The 18407-nt window shown below is 47.2% G+C and overlaps 1 protein-coding gene across 1 annotated transcript in view; it reads right to left on the reverse strand.

The window, feature by feature from the left end:
* Positions 1-18407, reverse strand: part of LOC120046020 (neurexin-1a-like) — a 683076-nt gene that overhangs the window by 92458 nt on the left and 572211 nt on the right. The window contains exon 19 of the mRNA XM_038990933.1: positions 9438-9619. Coding sequence (XP_038846861.1) covers positions 9438-9619 — 182 coding nt within the window. The remainder of the gene's footprint in view (positions 1-9437; positions 9620-18407) is intronic.

An 18407-nucleotide genomic window follows, 5' to 3' on the forward strand; every position in this document is an offset into this window, starting at 1 on the left:
CAGGCTGGGGCTAGAAGAAGCGTCTGCTCCGACGTCCGGCAAAGGCCGGTTGAGGGCACAACGGATGGAATTACGTTGGCAGACCAGTCGTGATGGAACGGTGGGGCTCCGTGTCGACAAAGGGTCCAGGCCATTTGGCAAAAGAGGTATTGTAGCTGGAGTAATTTCAGTGAACAGCAATAGATGATTGCTAGCCGGGAGATGCGCCTAGCTCATGGCTAACTGGTGCTAGCTTTGGGACAAGGTTGTTAGCCACTCTAGCAACTCGGTAGCAGCTAGCTAGCAGCGATGATCCGATGCAAATGTCCAGAGTTTACGGCAAGAATCCGGTGGTGTAGTGGATTCTAGTCATTTTAGTGAAGAGTCAGGATGGCATTAGGTGTGTAGCCGAGTGGTCATAGGGTCCACTGAGCAGGCTGGTAGATGGGCCTGGCTCAAGGCTAGCTTCGGGGCTGGGCCACTCGGTAGTAGCTAGCTAGCTGGAACAATCAGGCGTAATGGTCCAGGGCTTATGGCATGATTCCGGCGTTGTAGTGGAGAAAAACAGTCCAATATGCAGAGAGTTTATAACGCACTGTGCAGCTAGCTATAATCCAGGCTAAAAGCGGCTGGTGTCTGTGCTAAAGGTAAAGGCCGCTAGCAGTGGCTAACAATGACTAAATAGCTAGTAGCTAATTAGCTGGTTAGCTTCTGATGAAGGTTCTGGCTATAAGGTCTAAAAAATAGCAGATCCGTATCACATTGGGTGAGGCGGGTTGCCGGAAGGTATATTTAATTTAAAAATGGAAAAAGAGATTGAAAATATATTGAAATATATATAAAAACAGATGAAAAATGTAAAAACATATACACGATAGAATGACAACCAACGTCTGCACTGCTACGCCATCTTGGAATGACGTTGTGTTAGCTACTCCAAGTTTATAAACTTCTTAGGGCTAGGCCCCTTTTTTCTCCACTTCTTGTCTGAAAGACGTGCCCGAAGTAAACTGCCTGTAGCTCAGGCCTGAAGCCAGGATATCCATATAATTGGTACCATTGGAAATAAACCACTTTGAAGTTTGTAGAAATGTTTTAATAATGTAGGAGAATATAACACAATTGATATGGTAGGAGAAAATCCAAATATTTTTTTTTTTTTTTGAGAGACCATCCTCTTAGTATTGCAAGAGAAAAGTCATATTGACGATTAGCTCCCTGGATGCAATTCCTATGGCTTCCACAGGGTGTCAGCAGTCTGTGTTCAAGGTTTCAGGCTTGTAACTTCAAAAACGAATAAGAAATATCAGTTTCAGTAGAGCGACACAGTCTTGGAAATGTGTGTTTGTGTGCCATGAAGACATTACGCTCCTGCTAAAATTGGTTTTCTATTGAACCTACTTCTTTCTGAAATAAATATTATAGTTTGATTACATTTTAGGGTATCTGAGGAGTAAATAGAAACATATTTTGACTTGTTAAAACAAGGTTTAGGGGTAGATTTTCAGATTGCTTTCTCTGCATGTTGAACGAGTGGATTACTCAAATCGATGGCGCCAACTAAACAGACCTTTTGGGATATAAAGAAGTATTTTGTATAACAAAACAACACTACATGTTATAGCTGGGACCCTTTGGATGACAAATCAGAGGAAGATTTTCAAAAAGTAAGTGAATATTTAATCGTAATTTGTGAATGTATGAAACCCTTGCCGGTGGAAAAATATTTGATGTGGGTGCCGTCCTCAAACAATCGCATGGCATGTTTTCGCTGCAATAGCTACTGTAAATCGGACAGTGCAGTTAGATGAACAAGAATTTAAGCTTACAGCCAATATAAGACACTTATATGTACATAAATGTTTAAAATCCATAATATTTATGATTATTTATTTGAATTGTGCGCCATCCAGTTTCACCGGAAGTTGTTCCACTAGTGGGACACCAATCCTTATTAACGTCCTTTAAGATACTGTTTGTTGGTTTTTCCTTTATTTTAGTAGTTACCGGTAACTCTCAACAGTAAGTTGAGTTGAGATCCTTGCGTCCTGTGGCCGTGCATTACCATACTGAAACATGAGGTGATGGCGGCTGATGAATGGAATGACAAGGGGCCTCAGGATCTCGTCACGCTATCTCTGTGCATTCAAATTGCCATCAATACAATTCAACTGTGTTCGTTGTCCGTAACTTATGCCTGCCCATACCATAACCCCACCGCCACCATGGGGCACTCTGTTCACAATATCAAATTGCTCACCCACACATTGCCATACACCTGGTCTGCAGTTATGTGGCTGGTTAGATGCGGGACTCCTATCCTTCGCTTTCTTGTTTTTTGTCGTTGTTGTTTAGTTTATTATTTTTTCACTTGCTTTGACTTTGTAAACACGTTTTCCATGCCAATAAAGCCACTTTGAATTGGGAGAGACAGAGAGAGTGTGTGTGTCCTTGTGTGATTCCGTCCGTCCGGTTGAATCACATCTCTCACACCAGCTGAAGTGACAATACACTCCTCGTATGACGTTATGGGCTAGTCACAGTTCTGGTAATGGAAATATGGGGCCGCCATTGAAAACGAAGGTCATGAAATATAGCATGACTTTGGGTTTCACTGGGAAATTACATGAGAAAATCATCGAAAGAGTTGTATCCATGCAGAGGATGTTCTCACTCTCATTCTTCGACAGTTACTGGAAGTCCATCTGCCAACCCAGTGTATTTTAAGCAGCCATTTGCTTTCTGAGTGTGCTTTGAGAGGCAGTTTTGCTGCTGCTGATCATGTTTTTTCCACGTTGAGCTGTGCTGCTCTGTGGTGGGTCCCCAAGGGGCCACTGGAACTTGTTTTGTGCCGACGCTCCTCTACTTTCCTTCTCTCTCTCTCCTCTCTCTCTCATCTTTCTCTCTCTTCTATCTCTCCTTTCATTCACTCTCTCACTCTCTCACTCTCTCACCCTCTTATTTTCCTGCAGTGAAATGTGGTGTTTAAGGAACCCCCCAGTTAACATGTAATAAATCAATACTTGTAGAATATAAAGGAGGTATTGAGAGCAGCCGTTGATGCGAAATGAGTATAGAAGAGGGAGGATGAGACACAAACACACACATAAGCACACACACAAGCACACATAGGCAAACACACACAAAGGAAAGAGTGTGGGATGATTCTCACAGCCCTCTGACCTCAATGCAGTAATAACATGCCTATCATAATTTCCTCACTGTAAGTGCTCTCGGAGTCACAGTAGGCCACATGGAGGGAGCACGGAGGGAGAACGGAGTACACAAACACACGGAATCGGAGCCAGGAGCATCTGCTACTAGTGGAGCCATATGACCTCCCTCCCCCTTCTTGCTCACACCATGTGAGGCTCCTTCCTCCCTTCCTCAGCCCTTTCCCTCCTCACCCCTCTCCCCTCCCCCTCCCCAGCCCTCCCCCACACTCCAGGTTTCCCGTGTCCTGCTCCCTATCCCCTCACATAGGACTGGCTTCCTAACACATACTGTAGGGACAGTAAGGCTAAGACCTTCCCTTCCTTAACCCTACTGTTGGGTTAGTTTGTCACGACTTCCACCGAAGTCGGTCCCTCTCCTTGTTCGGGCGGTGTTCGGGCGGTCTGCGTCGCCGGCCTTCTAGCCATCACCGATCCACCTTTCATTTTCCATTTGTTTTGTCTTGTCTTCCCACACACTTGGTTTCAATTCCATAATTACATGTTGTGTATTTAACCCTCTGTTTTCCCCATGTCCTTGTCCGGAATTGTTTATTGTAAGTGCTTGTGCACGTTATGTCTGGTGTTCGATGGGGTTTTGTCCCATTGTATATATTGTTTTTGTTCACTGGGATTTTTATTATTAAACTGCGCCGTTGTAACACAGTCTTTGCTCTCCTGCGCCTGACTTCTCTGCCGCCAGTACGCATTCCTTACAGAATTCCGGACCCAAACTTATGGAGTCAGCAGGAGCAGGTAACCCGGGAATAGGGGTGGAGGAGCGCGTCCGGGAGCACGCAGCAATGCTCCACCATCTTGGCACCGCCATGGACCGCGTTGTCCAGACAATGGATCGCTGGGAGAGACAGGGAGTTCTCCCAGCGCCTCCACCAGCACAACCGGGTTCTCCACTACGCGCCCCTCCTTCTCCTGGTCCCATTGGGATTCGTCTCTCCCTTCCCCAGGAATATGATGGGACGGCTGCGAACTCCCAGGGGATTATATTGCAGCTGAACTTATACCTGGCAACCGTCCACCCGGCTCCTTCAGGCCCTGGGAGGGTGTACGCCCTCGTCTCGTGCCTCAACAGGAAAGCCCTGGAGTGGGCCAATGCCGTGTGGAGAGAGGGAGATGCGGCGTTGGACCAGTTTGAGGAGTTCACCCGCGCCTCTTCCATCTGAGACAGGGGACGAGGAGCGCCCAGGAGTTCGCCCTGGAGTTTCGCACCCTGGCTGCCCCTGATTGACCATTACTGCTGCAGTCTGCGCGAGGACGTCCGTCGGGAGTTGGCCTGTAGAGACACCACCCTCACGTTTGACCAGCTGGTGGACCTGTCCATCCGGCTGGATAACCTGCTGGCTACCCGCGGACGTTCAGATCGGGGTCTGTTGGTTCCATCCCCCCCGCACCCCTTCTCGGATACCCATGGAGCTGGGAGGGGCGGTGCGCAGGGAGACCGGAGGGGTTTCCAGCTCAATCACCATCTGTGGCCGCAGAGGTCACACTGCCGGTCGGTGCCGGGTTGGTTCCTCTGGGTATTGAGGCAACAGGCAGGGCGCTCTGGCGCCACCCCAGGTGAGCCGGTACCATTCTCACCCAGAGCCCTCCGTTGCACATATGTTTGTGTATGTCACTTTCCCTGAGTTTTCCCTGCATTCCCAGCATAAGGCGCTCGTCGATTCAGACGCGGCTGGGAATTTTATAGATAAATCGTTCGCCCATAGTTTAGGGATCCCCGTTGTTCCCATGGCTGTTCCCTTCCCCGTTCACACCTTAGATAGTCGACCATTAGGGTCAGGGTTGATTAGGGAGGCCACCGCTCCTCTGGGCATGGTGACGCAGGGGGGTCACAAGGAGAGAATTAGTCTCTTTCTTATTGACTCTCCTGCGTTTCCCGTGGTGCTAGGCCTACCCTGGTTAGTTTGTCATGACCCCACTGCTTCTTGGCCACAGAAGGCTCTCACGGAGTGGTCGCAAGAGTGCTCGGGGAGGTGTTTAGGGGTTTCTGTTGGTGCTACTATGGTGGAAAGTCCAGACCAGGTCTCCACCGTGTGCATTCACACATGCATGTGGGGGTCTGGGAGAGGTAGTGTGTCCATCTGATTAATGGGCATGAAGAAAATGTTATACACCAATTGTAGTCTCACCCATTAATTTCCAATGACAGGTCATTTTTGACCGGGAACACCACAGGTCTACAAAAGTGAAATAAAACACCCACATTTTAGGAAAATCATCAACATGTATTTTGTGTGTTCAGATTAAATTAACTACATTGTAAATGGGTCCAATTCGACCGGAACACAGCAGGAGGGTTGACACCATATAGGTCTCTCACCCACCTTCCCTAACGCTAGGGTCTCAGCTACTGCTCACTATCCCCTCCACTACCAGAGAGAGGTCACAGAGGACCCGGTTCCCAACACACAGGCAAACACAGGCACACAGTGTTAAGACCTTTTATCCTTCTCTTTGTTAACGAGAGCCCTGTGTCTCTCCAGGTTCACACCCATCACTAAGGCCCCGGGTCGTGGTTTGAGGCCTCTGAGGCCACCGTATGCTGCTGCGCTTGAATACGATCTGTGCTCCAGCATCCTAGGCTGAGTCCCAAACGGCACCCTATTCCATTTGAAATGCACTACTTTTAACAAGGGCTCTGGACAAAAGCAGTGCACTATAGAAGGAATAAGGTGCCATAGGTAGTCAGCCCTAGTTATAATCACAGAGCACCAGCTGCAGCCCAGAGACAGATTGATGCTAGCTACCCAGAGTCCGTTGGAGGATGGTGGGTGAGGTCTGTACATGTGTGTGTGTGTGTGTGTGTGTGTGTGTGTGTGTGTGTGTGTGTGTGTGTGTGTGTGTGTGTGTGTGTGTGTGTGTGTGTGTGTGTGTGTGTGTGTGTGTGTGTGTGTGTGTGTGTGTGTGTGTGTGTGTGTGTGTGTGTGTGTGTGTGTGTGTGTGTGTGTGTGTGTGTGTGTGTGTGTGTGTGTGTGTGTGAAGGTGTGTGTGTGTGTGTGTGAAGGTGTGTGTGTGAGGTGAGAGGTGGGGCAGGTGTATGTGTGTATGTGCATTTCTGAAAGGTATAAAATGATGCATTATTTCCACATGAAAGGATATGTTGCCATGACTGTGGCCAGTGACCTCACAATACGATAATATCACTAAACTTATGTGTGATAGGATACAGTTGAAGTCGGAAGTTTACATACACCTTAGCCAAATACATTTAAACTCAGTTTTTCACAATTCCTGACATTTAATCCAAGTAAAAATTCAGTTTTAGGTCAGTTAGGATCACCACCTTATTTTTAGAATGTGAAATGTCAGAATAATAGTAGAGATAATGATTTATTTCAGCTTTTATTTCTTTCATCACATTCCTAGTGGGTCAGAAGTTTACATACACTCAATTAGTATTTGGTCGCATTGCATTTAAATTGTTTAACTTGGGTCAAACTATTCGGGTAGCCTTCCACAAGCTTCCCACAATAAGTTGGCTGAATTTTAGCCCATTCCTCCTGACAGAGCTGGTGTAACTGAGTCAGGTTTGTAGGCCTCCTTGCTCGCACACACTTTATCAGTTCTGCACACAAATGTTCTATAGGATTGAGTTCAGGGCTTTCTGATGGCCACTCCAATACCTTGACTTTGTTGTCCTTAAGCCATTTTGCCACAACTTTGGAAGTATGCTTGGGGTCATTGTCCATTTGGAAGACCCATTTGCAACCAAGCTTTAACATCCTGACTGATGTCTTGAGATGTTGCTTCAATATATCCACATAATTTTACTTCCTCATGATGCCATCTATTTTGTAAAGTGCACCAGACCCTTCTGCAGCAAAGCTCCACCACAACATGATGCTGCCACCCCCATGCTTCACGGTTGAGATGGTGTTCTTCGGCTTGCAAGCCGCCCCCATTTTCCTCCAAACATAACGACGGCCATTATGGCCAAACAGTTATATTTTTGTTTCATCAGACCAGAGGACATTTCTCCAATAAGTATGATCTTTGTCCCCATGTGCAGTTGCAAACCGTAGTCTGTTTTTTTATGGCGGTTTGGAGCAGGGGCTTCCTCCTTGCTAAGCGGCCTTTCAGGTTAAGTCGATATAGGACTTGTTTTACTGTGGATATAGATACTTTTCTACCTGTTTCCTCGTGCATCTTCACAAGGTCCTTTGCTGTTGTTCTGGGATTGATTTGCAATTTTCGCAGCAAAGTACGTTCTATCTCCTAGAAATGAACGTGTCTCCTTCCTGAGCGGTTTGATGGCTGCGTTGTCCCATGGTGTTTATACTTGCATACTGTTGTTTGTACAGATGAACGTGGTACCTTCAGGTGTTTAGAAATTGCTCCCAAGGATGAACCGGATTTGTGGAGGTCTACAATTTTTTTTCTGTGGTCTTGGCTGATTTATTTAGATTTTCCCATGATGTCAAGCAAAAAGGCACTTAGTTGGAAGGTAGGCCTTGAAATACATCAAATGATCAAATTATATCAATTAGCCAATCAGAAACTTCTAAAGCCATGACATCATTTTCTGGAATTTTCTAAGCTGTTTAAAGGCACAGTCAACTTAATGTAAGTAAACTTCTGACCCACTGGAATTGTGATACAGTGAATTATAAGTGAAATAATCTGTCTGTAAACAATTGTTGGAAAAATTACTTGTGTCATACACAAAGTAGATGTCCTAACCGACTTGCCAAAACTATAGTTTGTTTTCAAGAAATGTGTGGAGTGGTTGAAAACGACTTTTAATGACTCTAAGCTAAGTGTATGTAAACTTCCGACTTCAACTGTACATCAACGAATTGGTGAGGGCACTAGAACAGTCTGCAGCACCCGTTCTCACCCTACAAGAATCTGAAGTGAAATGTCTAGTGTTTGCTGTCCCCAACCAAGGAGGGACTACATCAGCACCTACATCAGCATCTTCTGCACAGATTCTGTCAGACCTGGGCCCTGACAGTAAATCTCAGTAAGACAAAAGTAATGGTGTTCTAAAAAAGGTCCAGTTGAGAGCAACACAATTACAAATTCCATCAAAACACTGTCACCCTGGAACACAAAAAAAACTATGTACCTAGGCCTGAACATCAGCGCCACAGGTAACTTCCACAAAGCTGTGAACGATCTGAGAGTCAAGGCAAGAAGAGCCTTCTATGCAATCAAAAGGAACATAAATTCAACATACCAATTAGGATCTGGCTAAAAATACTTGAATCAGTTATTAGAACCCATTTCCCTTTATGGTTGTGAGGTCTGGGGTCTGCTCACCAACCAAGATTTCACAAAATGGAACAAACACCAAATTGAGACTCTGCATGCAGAATTCTGCAAAAATATCCTCTGTGCACAACGTAAAACACCAAATAATGCATGCAGAGCAGAATTAGGCCGATATCCGCTAATTATAAACATCTAGAAAAGAGCCGTTAAATTCCACAACCACCTAAAAGGAAGCGATTCCCAAACCTTCCATAACAAAGCCATCACCTACAGAGAGATGAACCTGGAGAAGAGTCCCCTAAGCAAACACTAACAAACACAAACACAAACAGACCCCACAGAGCCCCAGGACAGCAACACAATTAGACCCAATCAAATCATGAGAAAACAAAAAGACAATAAAATAAAATAAATAAAAGTCAGAGCAGTATGAACAAAAAACAAAACACAAAAGAACAGCTACGTCTCCCCAGGCTCTGACTTGGGTCTCTGGGCTTAAGGCTCACACGAGACACTACAATACACAGACCAGAACCCAACCAGAGGGAAGCAGGAAGTAGCATCTTGTTAATACTAGAACTGCACGCATTTGATGCCTGCCAAATGCCAAAAACGGTTCCCTGCGCTACTAGTGTGAAGCCACACCGATGCTTCTATGAATCAACTTCCCCATTATCATTAAACTATCCATTACTGTTATAAGGTCATGATTATGCTAGTTCGTTGTAGAACCTTCCTCATCGTTATGGTATCATCATCATCATCACCAGCATCCACATCATCCTCACCATCACCAGAATCATCATCACCAGCATCATCTTCACCTGCATCATCATGTAGCATATTTGTGGGTGTGTATTAGGATATACATAAACTAGTGAATTAGAGTAGAGTCTGAGTAGAGTAGAATAGATTAGAGTATCAGTAGGACAACGGTAGAGGCTGAGTAGAGTAGAATAGAGTAGAGTATCAGTAGGACAACAGTAGAGGCTGAGTAGAGTAGTAGAGACTTACAATGTGTAGCTTCAGGTAGTCTCCAAGGCCAGATGAGCTGTCCACCCTCACCAGAACAGCATCCTCCAGCTGTGTGCTGAAACCTATAGCCAGCCTGTCTGCCCGCGTGCTGGGCCTGTCATTGGGAGGCCATGTATACGTGACTAGTCCACCGTCACGGCCAAATATATAAGTAGTTCCAGCTGGAGAGAGAGGAGAGAAAGAGGAGGGTTAGGTTGTTAATAAGTTGAAATGGACCACTATCTCTGTAAAGTTTAAAGTCAGGATAATATTGTCACTTATCAGAAAGAAAGTAGTTGGATGTGAAAATTCCTCGGATGTACTCCGGAATATTTTCTGTAAAGGAATACTTGTGAGTCATCATATTTACGAAACACAAACACCCAACTATAGTAATGCCAAGGATTTCAAACTGCAACTTGACCTTCATGAAAACACACACTGACTTTAACACAGATAAAACGGGAGTCATTTTCTTCCAGTGAAGCAGTTTCCTGTCTGTGTAAGTATGCCTCGTTATTACACACCACTGCCCTTGGATCTGCTGGATGCCTCGTTATTACACACCACTGCCCTTGGAGCTTCTGGATGCCTCGTTATTACACACCACTGCCCTTGGAGCTTCTGGATGCCTCGTTATTACACACCACTGCCCTTGGATCTTCTGGATGCCTCATTATTACACACCACTGCCCTTGGAGCTTCTGGATGCCTCGTTATTACACACCACTGCCCTTGGAGCTTCTGGATGCCTCGTTATTACACACCACTGCCCTTGGAGCTTCTGGATGCCTCGTTATTACACACCACTGCCCTTGGATCTTCTGGATGCCTCGTTATTACACACCACTGCCCTTGGAGCTTCTGGATGCCTCGTTATTACACACCACTGCCCTTGGAGCTTCTGGATGCCTCGTTATTACACACCACTGCCCTTGGATCTTCTGGATGCCTTGTTATTACACACCACTGCCCTTGGTTCTTCTGGATGCCTCGTTATTACACACCACTGCCTTTGGATCTTCTGGATGCCTCGTTATTACACACCACTGCCCTTGGAGCTTCTGGATGCCTCGTTATTACACACCACTGCCCTTGGAGCTTCTGGATGCCTCGTTATTACACACCACTGCCCTTGGTTCTTCTGGATGCCTCGTTATTACACACCACTGCCCTTGGATCTTCTGGATGCCTCGTTATTACACACCACTGCCCTTGGATCTTCTGGATGCCTCGTTATTACACACCACTGCCCTTGGAGCTTCTGGATGCCTCGTTATTACACACCACTGCCCTTGGTTCTTCTGGATGCCTCGTTATTACACACCACTGCCCTTGGATCTTCTGGATGCCTCGTTATTACACACCACTGCCCTTGGTTCTTCTGGATGCCTCGTTATTACACACCACTGCCCTTGGATCTTCTGGATGCCTCGTTATTACACACCACTGCCCTTGGAGCTTCTGGATGCCTCGTTATTACACACCACTGCATTTGGAGCTTCTGGAGGAAACATAAACAAGCAGGGCACAGAGCAAGGAAACACCCAGCTACTGTATGTCTCCGCCACCACTGCCACTGCTCAGGTACCCACCATGCCAAGCAGCACGGGCAGGCCACCTCCCTTGTCTCCTACGCTTGGTTAGCGGTCTCAAAGACAGACGGTGCCTGGAGCTTTATCCTGATTAGAGTAAAGCACGTTACACCTCGATCTTCAGTATTCGTGTGTGTATGCCTGTCTGAGAAAAAATAAATAAAAATGTGCTTCTATTTGGATGGAATACACGAGAACAGCGGTGTCAAACTCATTCCACTGAGGGACGAGTGTCTGACGGTTTTTGGGTTTTCCTTTTTATTAAGACCTAGACAACCAGGTGAGGGGAGTTCCTTACTAATTAGTGACCTTAATTCATCAATAAAGTACAAGGGTGGAGCGAAAACCCAGACACTCGGCCCTCCGTGGAATGTGTTTGACACGTGTGCTCTATAATAAGTGTGCCATCCGGTTCCTCGTTTGAAACGCTGTGGTAGAAAGCTAACTCACTGGGAAGAGAGAGGCTAGCAGTAGACACTAGTGACCTATTCAAATTGACGGGTAGGAGGAAAAAGCCTTTTCTACTAATGAACAAAGCAGTTTATTCCCAAATAGCAGGATTGAGGAGAGATTGAAGGCCTACTAATAATCAGATTTTCCAATGATGGTTGTTGCCTTGGGGTTATTTTACTCGGTGAGCTGTTTGTCAAATCAGTGTCTATTTCTTTCAGTTAAAGTTGTTATAATATATTCCAGCACACATATGAACATACACCTTCATATCTATTATTGTCATATTATCTTTAGAATATATATATATGTATTTTTACCTTTATTTAACTAGGCAAGTCAGTTGAGAACAATTTCTTATTTACAATGACAGCAGTGGGTTAGGAATAGTGGGTTAACTGCCTTTTTCAGGGGCAGAATGACAGACTGTTACCTTGTCAGCTTGGGGATTTGATCTAGCAACTTTGCGGTTGCTAGTCCAACGCTCTAATCACCAGGCTACCTGCCGCCCCCCTGCTGCCCCTCAATACATAAATTAATTCATTTGGCAAAAAAAACGCTGCCATGAGTTCTTTGTCAATCAACATTTTCTTTGGTTGTGTGTGTGTGTGTGTGTGTGCGTGAATGTGTTTGTTCATGTGTGTTGTAAAACAAAGGAGTGGGAGGTTGCAATGTTTGACTGATAATGTAAAATTATAAAGAACTTGGTTGTGAGAGCGAGAGAGAGAGCGAGAAAGAGAGAGCGAGAGCGAGAGAGAGAGAGAGAGAGAGAGAGAGAAAGACCAAGTATTCACAAAATGGAACAAACACCAAATTGAGACTGCATGCATTGTTTAGTGTTTTAAGTTGTACACAGAGGATATTTTTTGCAAAATTCTACACACAGTCTCAATTTGGTGTTTGTCCCATTATGTGAATTATTGGTCTCTCTCTCTTTATCTGTCTCTCTCTTGCTCTCACAATCAAGTTCTATATAATTTTACATTATCAGTCAAACATTGCAACCTCCCACTCTTTTGTTTTACAACACACATGAACGAACATATGCAGCATTAGGCAGATACCCACTAATGACCAAAATCCATAAACAGCCGTTACATTCTACAACCACCTAAAAGGAAGCGATTCCCAAACCTTCCATAACAAAGCCATCACCTACAGAGAGATGAACCTGGAGAAAAGTCCCCTAAGCAAGCTGGTCCTGGGGCTCTGTTCACAAACACAAACAGACCCCACAGAGCCCCAAGACAGCAACACAATTAGACCCAACCAAATCATGAGAAAACAAAAAGACAATAAAATAAAATAAATAAAAAAACAGAGCAAACTAGAATGCTATTTGGCCCTTCATAGAGGTGGAATACCTGACCACGGTGACCGACCCACAACTAAAGAATGCTCTGACTATGTACATATTCAGTGAGCATAACCTTGCTATTAAGAAAGGCCGCCGTAGCAGACCAGCTTCTCAAGAGAAGACAGGCTATGTGCGGAAACTGAGCTGCACTTCTTTTAACCTCTTGCCAAATCTATGACCATATTAGAGACACATATTTCCCTCAGATTACACAGATCCACACAGAATTAAAAAACAAATCCAATTTTGATAAACTCCCATATCTACTGGGTGAAATTCCACAGTGTGCCATCACAGCAGCAAGATTTGTGACCTGTTGCCACAAGAAAACGGCAACCAATGAAGAACAAACACCATTGTAAAAACAACCCATATTTATGTTTATTTATTTTCCCAGTTGTAACTTTTTGCAGACCATTAAAACACTTTATGTAGACATAATTTGACCTTTGAAATGTCTTTATTCCTTTGGAACTTTTGTGATTGTTATTTTTCAGTAAATGTGCTAACATTTTCAAAAACATGTTTTAACTTTGTCATTATGGTATATTGAGTGTAGATGGGTGCAAAAGCAAAATCGATTTAATCCATTTTAAATTCAGGCTGTAACACAACAAAATGTGGAATAAGTCAAGGGGTGTGAATCCTTTCTGAAGGCACTGTATTTCCACTCCCCCTCTCTCCCTCTGGACTGTATCTATCCATCACAGGATGAGTGGAGAAATATATATAGTGGTTAGCGCATTGGACTAGTAACCGAAAGGTTGCAAGATCGAATCCCTGAGCGTACAAGGTGAAAATGTGTCGTTCTGCCCGAACAAGGCAGTTAACCCACTGTTCCTAGGCCGTCCTTGAAAATAATAATATGTTCCTAACGGACTAGTTAAATAAAGGTAAAATAAATAAAAACACTATCTATTTCTCCTGCTCATCCTCTATCACATTCTCTTCATTCTAGTCAATATCCTGGATAATCTATTAACAAAAGAAGTGATTAACGTTACAATGGAAAAATACTGTGCTGAAGTACATGGGCGGCAGGTAGCCTAGTGGTTAGAGCGTTGGACTGGTAACCTCAAAGGTTGCAAGATTGAATCACCGAGCTGACATGGTACAAATCTGTTGTCCTGCCCCTGAACAAGGCAGTTAACCCACTGTTCCTAGGCTGTCATTGAAAATAAGAATTTGTTCTAAACTGGCTAATAAAAAATATATATACGTCATGTCTTGGGCAATTTTTTCACTTTTAACGGTTGATTAAGTTAAATAAGGTAATCATGTTGAATGTATGATGTAACACAATAATTACAGGACACATCTGAGGGGGCACATGCTCCTGTGCCCCTTATGAGCATGACGCTTTTGTCCTCGACCCAGCCTCCAAACAACTCGCTCCATATCCCCGACCCAGCCACCAAACAACTTGCTCCATATCCCCGACCCAGCCACCAAACAACTTGCTCCATATCCCCGACCCAGCCACCAAACAACTCACACAGCCCGACCCAGCCACCAAACAACTCGCTCCATATCCCCGACCCAGCCACCAAACAACTTGCTCCATATCCCCGACCCAGCCACCAAACAACTTGCTCCATATCCCCGACCCAGCCACCAAACAACACGATCCATATCCCCAACCCAGCCACCAAACAACTCACACAGCCCGACCCAGCCACCAAACAACTCGCTCCATATCCCCGACCCAGCCACCAAACAACTCGCTCCATATCCCCAACCCAGCCACCAAACAACTTGCTCCATATCCCCGACCCAGCCACCAAACAACTTGCTCCATATCCCCGACCCAGCCACCAAACAACTTGCTCCATATCCCCGACCCAGCCACCAAACAACACGATCCATATCCCCGACCCAGCCACCAAACAACTCACTGCATATCCCCGACCCAGCCACCAAACAACTCACTGCATATCCCCGACCCAGCCACCAAACAACTCGCTCCATATCCCCGACCCAGCCACCAAACAACTCACTGCATATCCCCGACCCAGCCACCAAACAACTCGCTGTATATCCCCGACCCAGCCACCAAACAACTCGCTGCATATCCCCGACCCAGCCACCAAACAACTCGCTCCATATCCCCGACCCAGCCACCAAACAACTCACTGCATATCCCCGACCCAGCCACCAAACAACTCACTGCATATCCCCGACCCAGCCACCAAACAACACGATCCATATCCCCGACCCAGCCACCAAACAACTCGATCCATATCCCCGACCCAGCCACCAAACAACTCGCTCCATATCCCCGACCCAGCCACCAAACAACTCGCTCCATATCCCCGACCCAGCCACCAAACAACTCACCCAGCCCGACCCAGCCACCAAACAACTTGATCCATATCCCCGACCCCGCCACCAAACAACTCGCTCCATATCCCCAACCCAGCCACCAAACAACTTGCTCCATATCCCCGACCCAGCCACCAAACAACTCACTGCATATCCCCGACCCAGCCACCAAACAACTCACTGTATATCCCCGACCCAGCCACCAAACAACTCACTGCATATCCCCGACCCAGCCACCAAACAACTCACTGCATATCCCCGACCAAGCCACCAAACAACTCACTGCATATCCCCGACCAAGCCACCAAACAACTCACTGCATAACCCCGACCCAGCCACCAAACAACTCGCTCCATATCCCCGACCCAGCCACCAAACAACTCACTGCATATCCCCGACCCAGCCACCAAACAACTCACCCAGCCCGACCCAGCCACCAAACAACTTGCTCCATATCCCCGACCCAGCCACCAAACAACTTGCTCCATATCCCCGACCCAGCCACCAAACAACACGATCCATATCCCCGACCCAGCCACCAAACAACTCACTGCATATCCCCGACCCAGCCACCAAACAACTCACTGCATATCCCCGACCCAGCCACCAAACAACTCGCTCCATATCCCCGACCCAGCCACCAAACAACTCACTGCATATCCCCGACCCAGCCACCAAACAACTCGCTGTATATCCCCGACCCAGCCACCAAACAACTTGCTCCATATCCCCGACCCAGCCACCAAACAACTCACTGCATATCCCCGACCCAGCCACCAAACAACACGATCCATATCCCCGACCCAGCCACCAAACAACTCGATCCATATCCCCGACCCAGCCACCAAACAACTCGCTCCATATCCCCGACCCAGCCACCAAACAACTCGCTCCATATCCCCGACCCAGCCACCAAACAACTCACCCAGCCCGACCCAGCCACCAAACAACTTGATCCATATCCCCGACCCCGCCACCAAACAACTCGCTCCATATCCCCAACCCAGCCACCAAACAACTTGCTCCATATCCCCGACCCAGCCACCAAACAACTCACTGCATATCCCCGACCCAGCCACCAAACAACTCACTGTATATCCCCGACCCAGCCACCAAACAACTCACTGCATATCCCCGACCCAGCCACCAAACAACTCACTGCATATCCCCGACCAAGCCACCAAACAACTCACTGCATATCCCCGACCAAGCCACCAAACAACTCACTGCATAACCCCGACCCAGCCACCAAACAACTCGCTCCATATCCCCGACCCAGCCACCAAACAACTCACTGCATATCCCCGACCCAGCCACCAAACAACTCACCCAGCCCGACCCAGCCACCAAACAACTTGATCCATATCCCCGACCCAGCCACCAAACAACTCACTGCATATCCCCGACCCAGCCACCAAACAACTCACTGCATATCCCCGACCCAGCCACCAAACAACTCACTGTATATCCCCGACCCAGCCACCAAACAACTCACTGCATATCCCCGACCCAGCCACCAAACAACTCACTGCATATCCCCGACCCAGCCACCAAACAACTCACTGCATATCCTTGACCCAGCCACCAAACAACTCACTGCATATCCCCGACCAAGCCACCAAACAACTCACTGCATATCCCCGACCCAGCCACCAAACAACTCACTGCATAACCCCGACCCAGCCACCAAACAACTCACTGCATAACCCCGACCCAGCCACCAAACAACTCGCTCCATATCCCCGACCCAGCCACCAAACAACTCACTGCATATCCCCGACCCAGCCACCAAACAACTCACCCAGCCCGACCCAGCCACCAAACAACTTGATCCATATCCCCGACCCAGCCACCAAACAACTCACCCAGCCCGAACCAGCCACCAAACAACTTGATCCATATCCCCGACCCAGCCACCAAACAACTCACTGCATATCCCGACCCAGCCACCAAACAACTCACTGCATAACCCCGACCCAGCCACCAAACAACTCGATCCATATTCCCGACCCAGCCACCAAACAACTTGCTCCATATCCCCGACCCAGCCACCAAACAACTTGATCCATATCCCCGACCCAGCCACCAAACAACTTGATCCATATCCCCGACCCAGCCACCAAACAACTCACTGCATATCCCCGACCCAGCCACCAAACAACTCACCCAGCCCGACCCCGCCACCAAACAACTCGATCCATATCCCCGACCCAGCCACCAAACAACTCACTGCATATCCCCGACCCAGCCACCAAACAACTTGCTCCATATCCCCGACCCAGCCACCAAACAACTTGATCCATATTCCCGACCCAGCCACCAAACAACTTGCTCCATATCCCCGACCCAGCCACCAAACAACTTGATCCATATTCCCGACCCAGCCACCAAACAACTCGCTCCATATCCCCGACCCAGCGACCAAACAACTCACACAGCCCGACCCAGCCACCAAACAACTCACTGCATATCCCCGACCCAGCCACCAAACAACTCGATCCATATCCCCGACCCAGCCACCAAACAACTCGCTCCATATCCCCGACCCAGCCACCAAACAACTTGATCCATTTCCCCGACCCAACCACCAAACAACTCGCTCAATATCCCCGACCCAGCCACCAAACAACTCACTGCATATACCCGACCCAGCCACCAAACAACTCACTGCATATCCCCGACCCAGCCACCAAACAACTCGATCCATATCCCCGACCCAGCCACCAAACAACTTGATCCATATCCCCGACCCAGCCACCAAACAACTCGCTCCATATCCCCGACCCAGCCACCAAACAACTCACTGCATATCCCCGACCCAGCCACCAAACAACTCACCCAGCCCGACCCAGCCACCAAACAACTTGATCCATATCCCCGACCCAGCCACCAAACAACTCGCTCCATATCCCCGACCCAGCCACCAAACAACTCACTGCATATCCCCGACCCAGCCACCAAACAACTCACTGCATATCCCCGGCCCAGCCACCAAACAACTCACCCAGCCCGACCCAGCCACCAAACAACTCACCCAGCCCAACCCAGCCTAATCTAGTTATGCCCATTCACTCCATGTCAGTGCTGTAGGACACACACTCACACACAACCCTTTCCCAACACATCAGTGTTGTAGGACACCCACACACAGACCATTCACAGCATTCAGTCGACATCTCTCCCCTTTGTCTGTTGAAGCGACCGACAGATCATGCTGGTGGTGACTTCCCGAATAAATAATTAAAT

This window comes from Salvelinus namaycush, chromosome 4, assembly GCF_016432855.1.
Source record: "Salvelinus namaycush isolate Seneca chromosome 4, SaNama_1.0, whole genome shotgun sequence".
Lineage (NCBI taxonomy): Eukaryota > Metazoa > Chordata > Actinopteri > Salmoniformes > Salmonidae > Salvelinus > Salvelinus namaycush.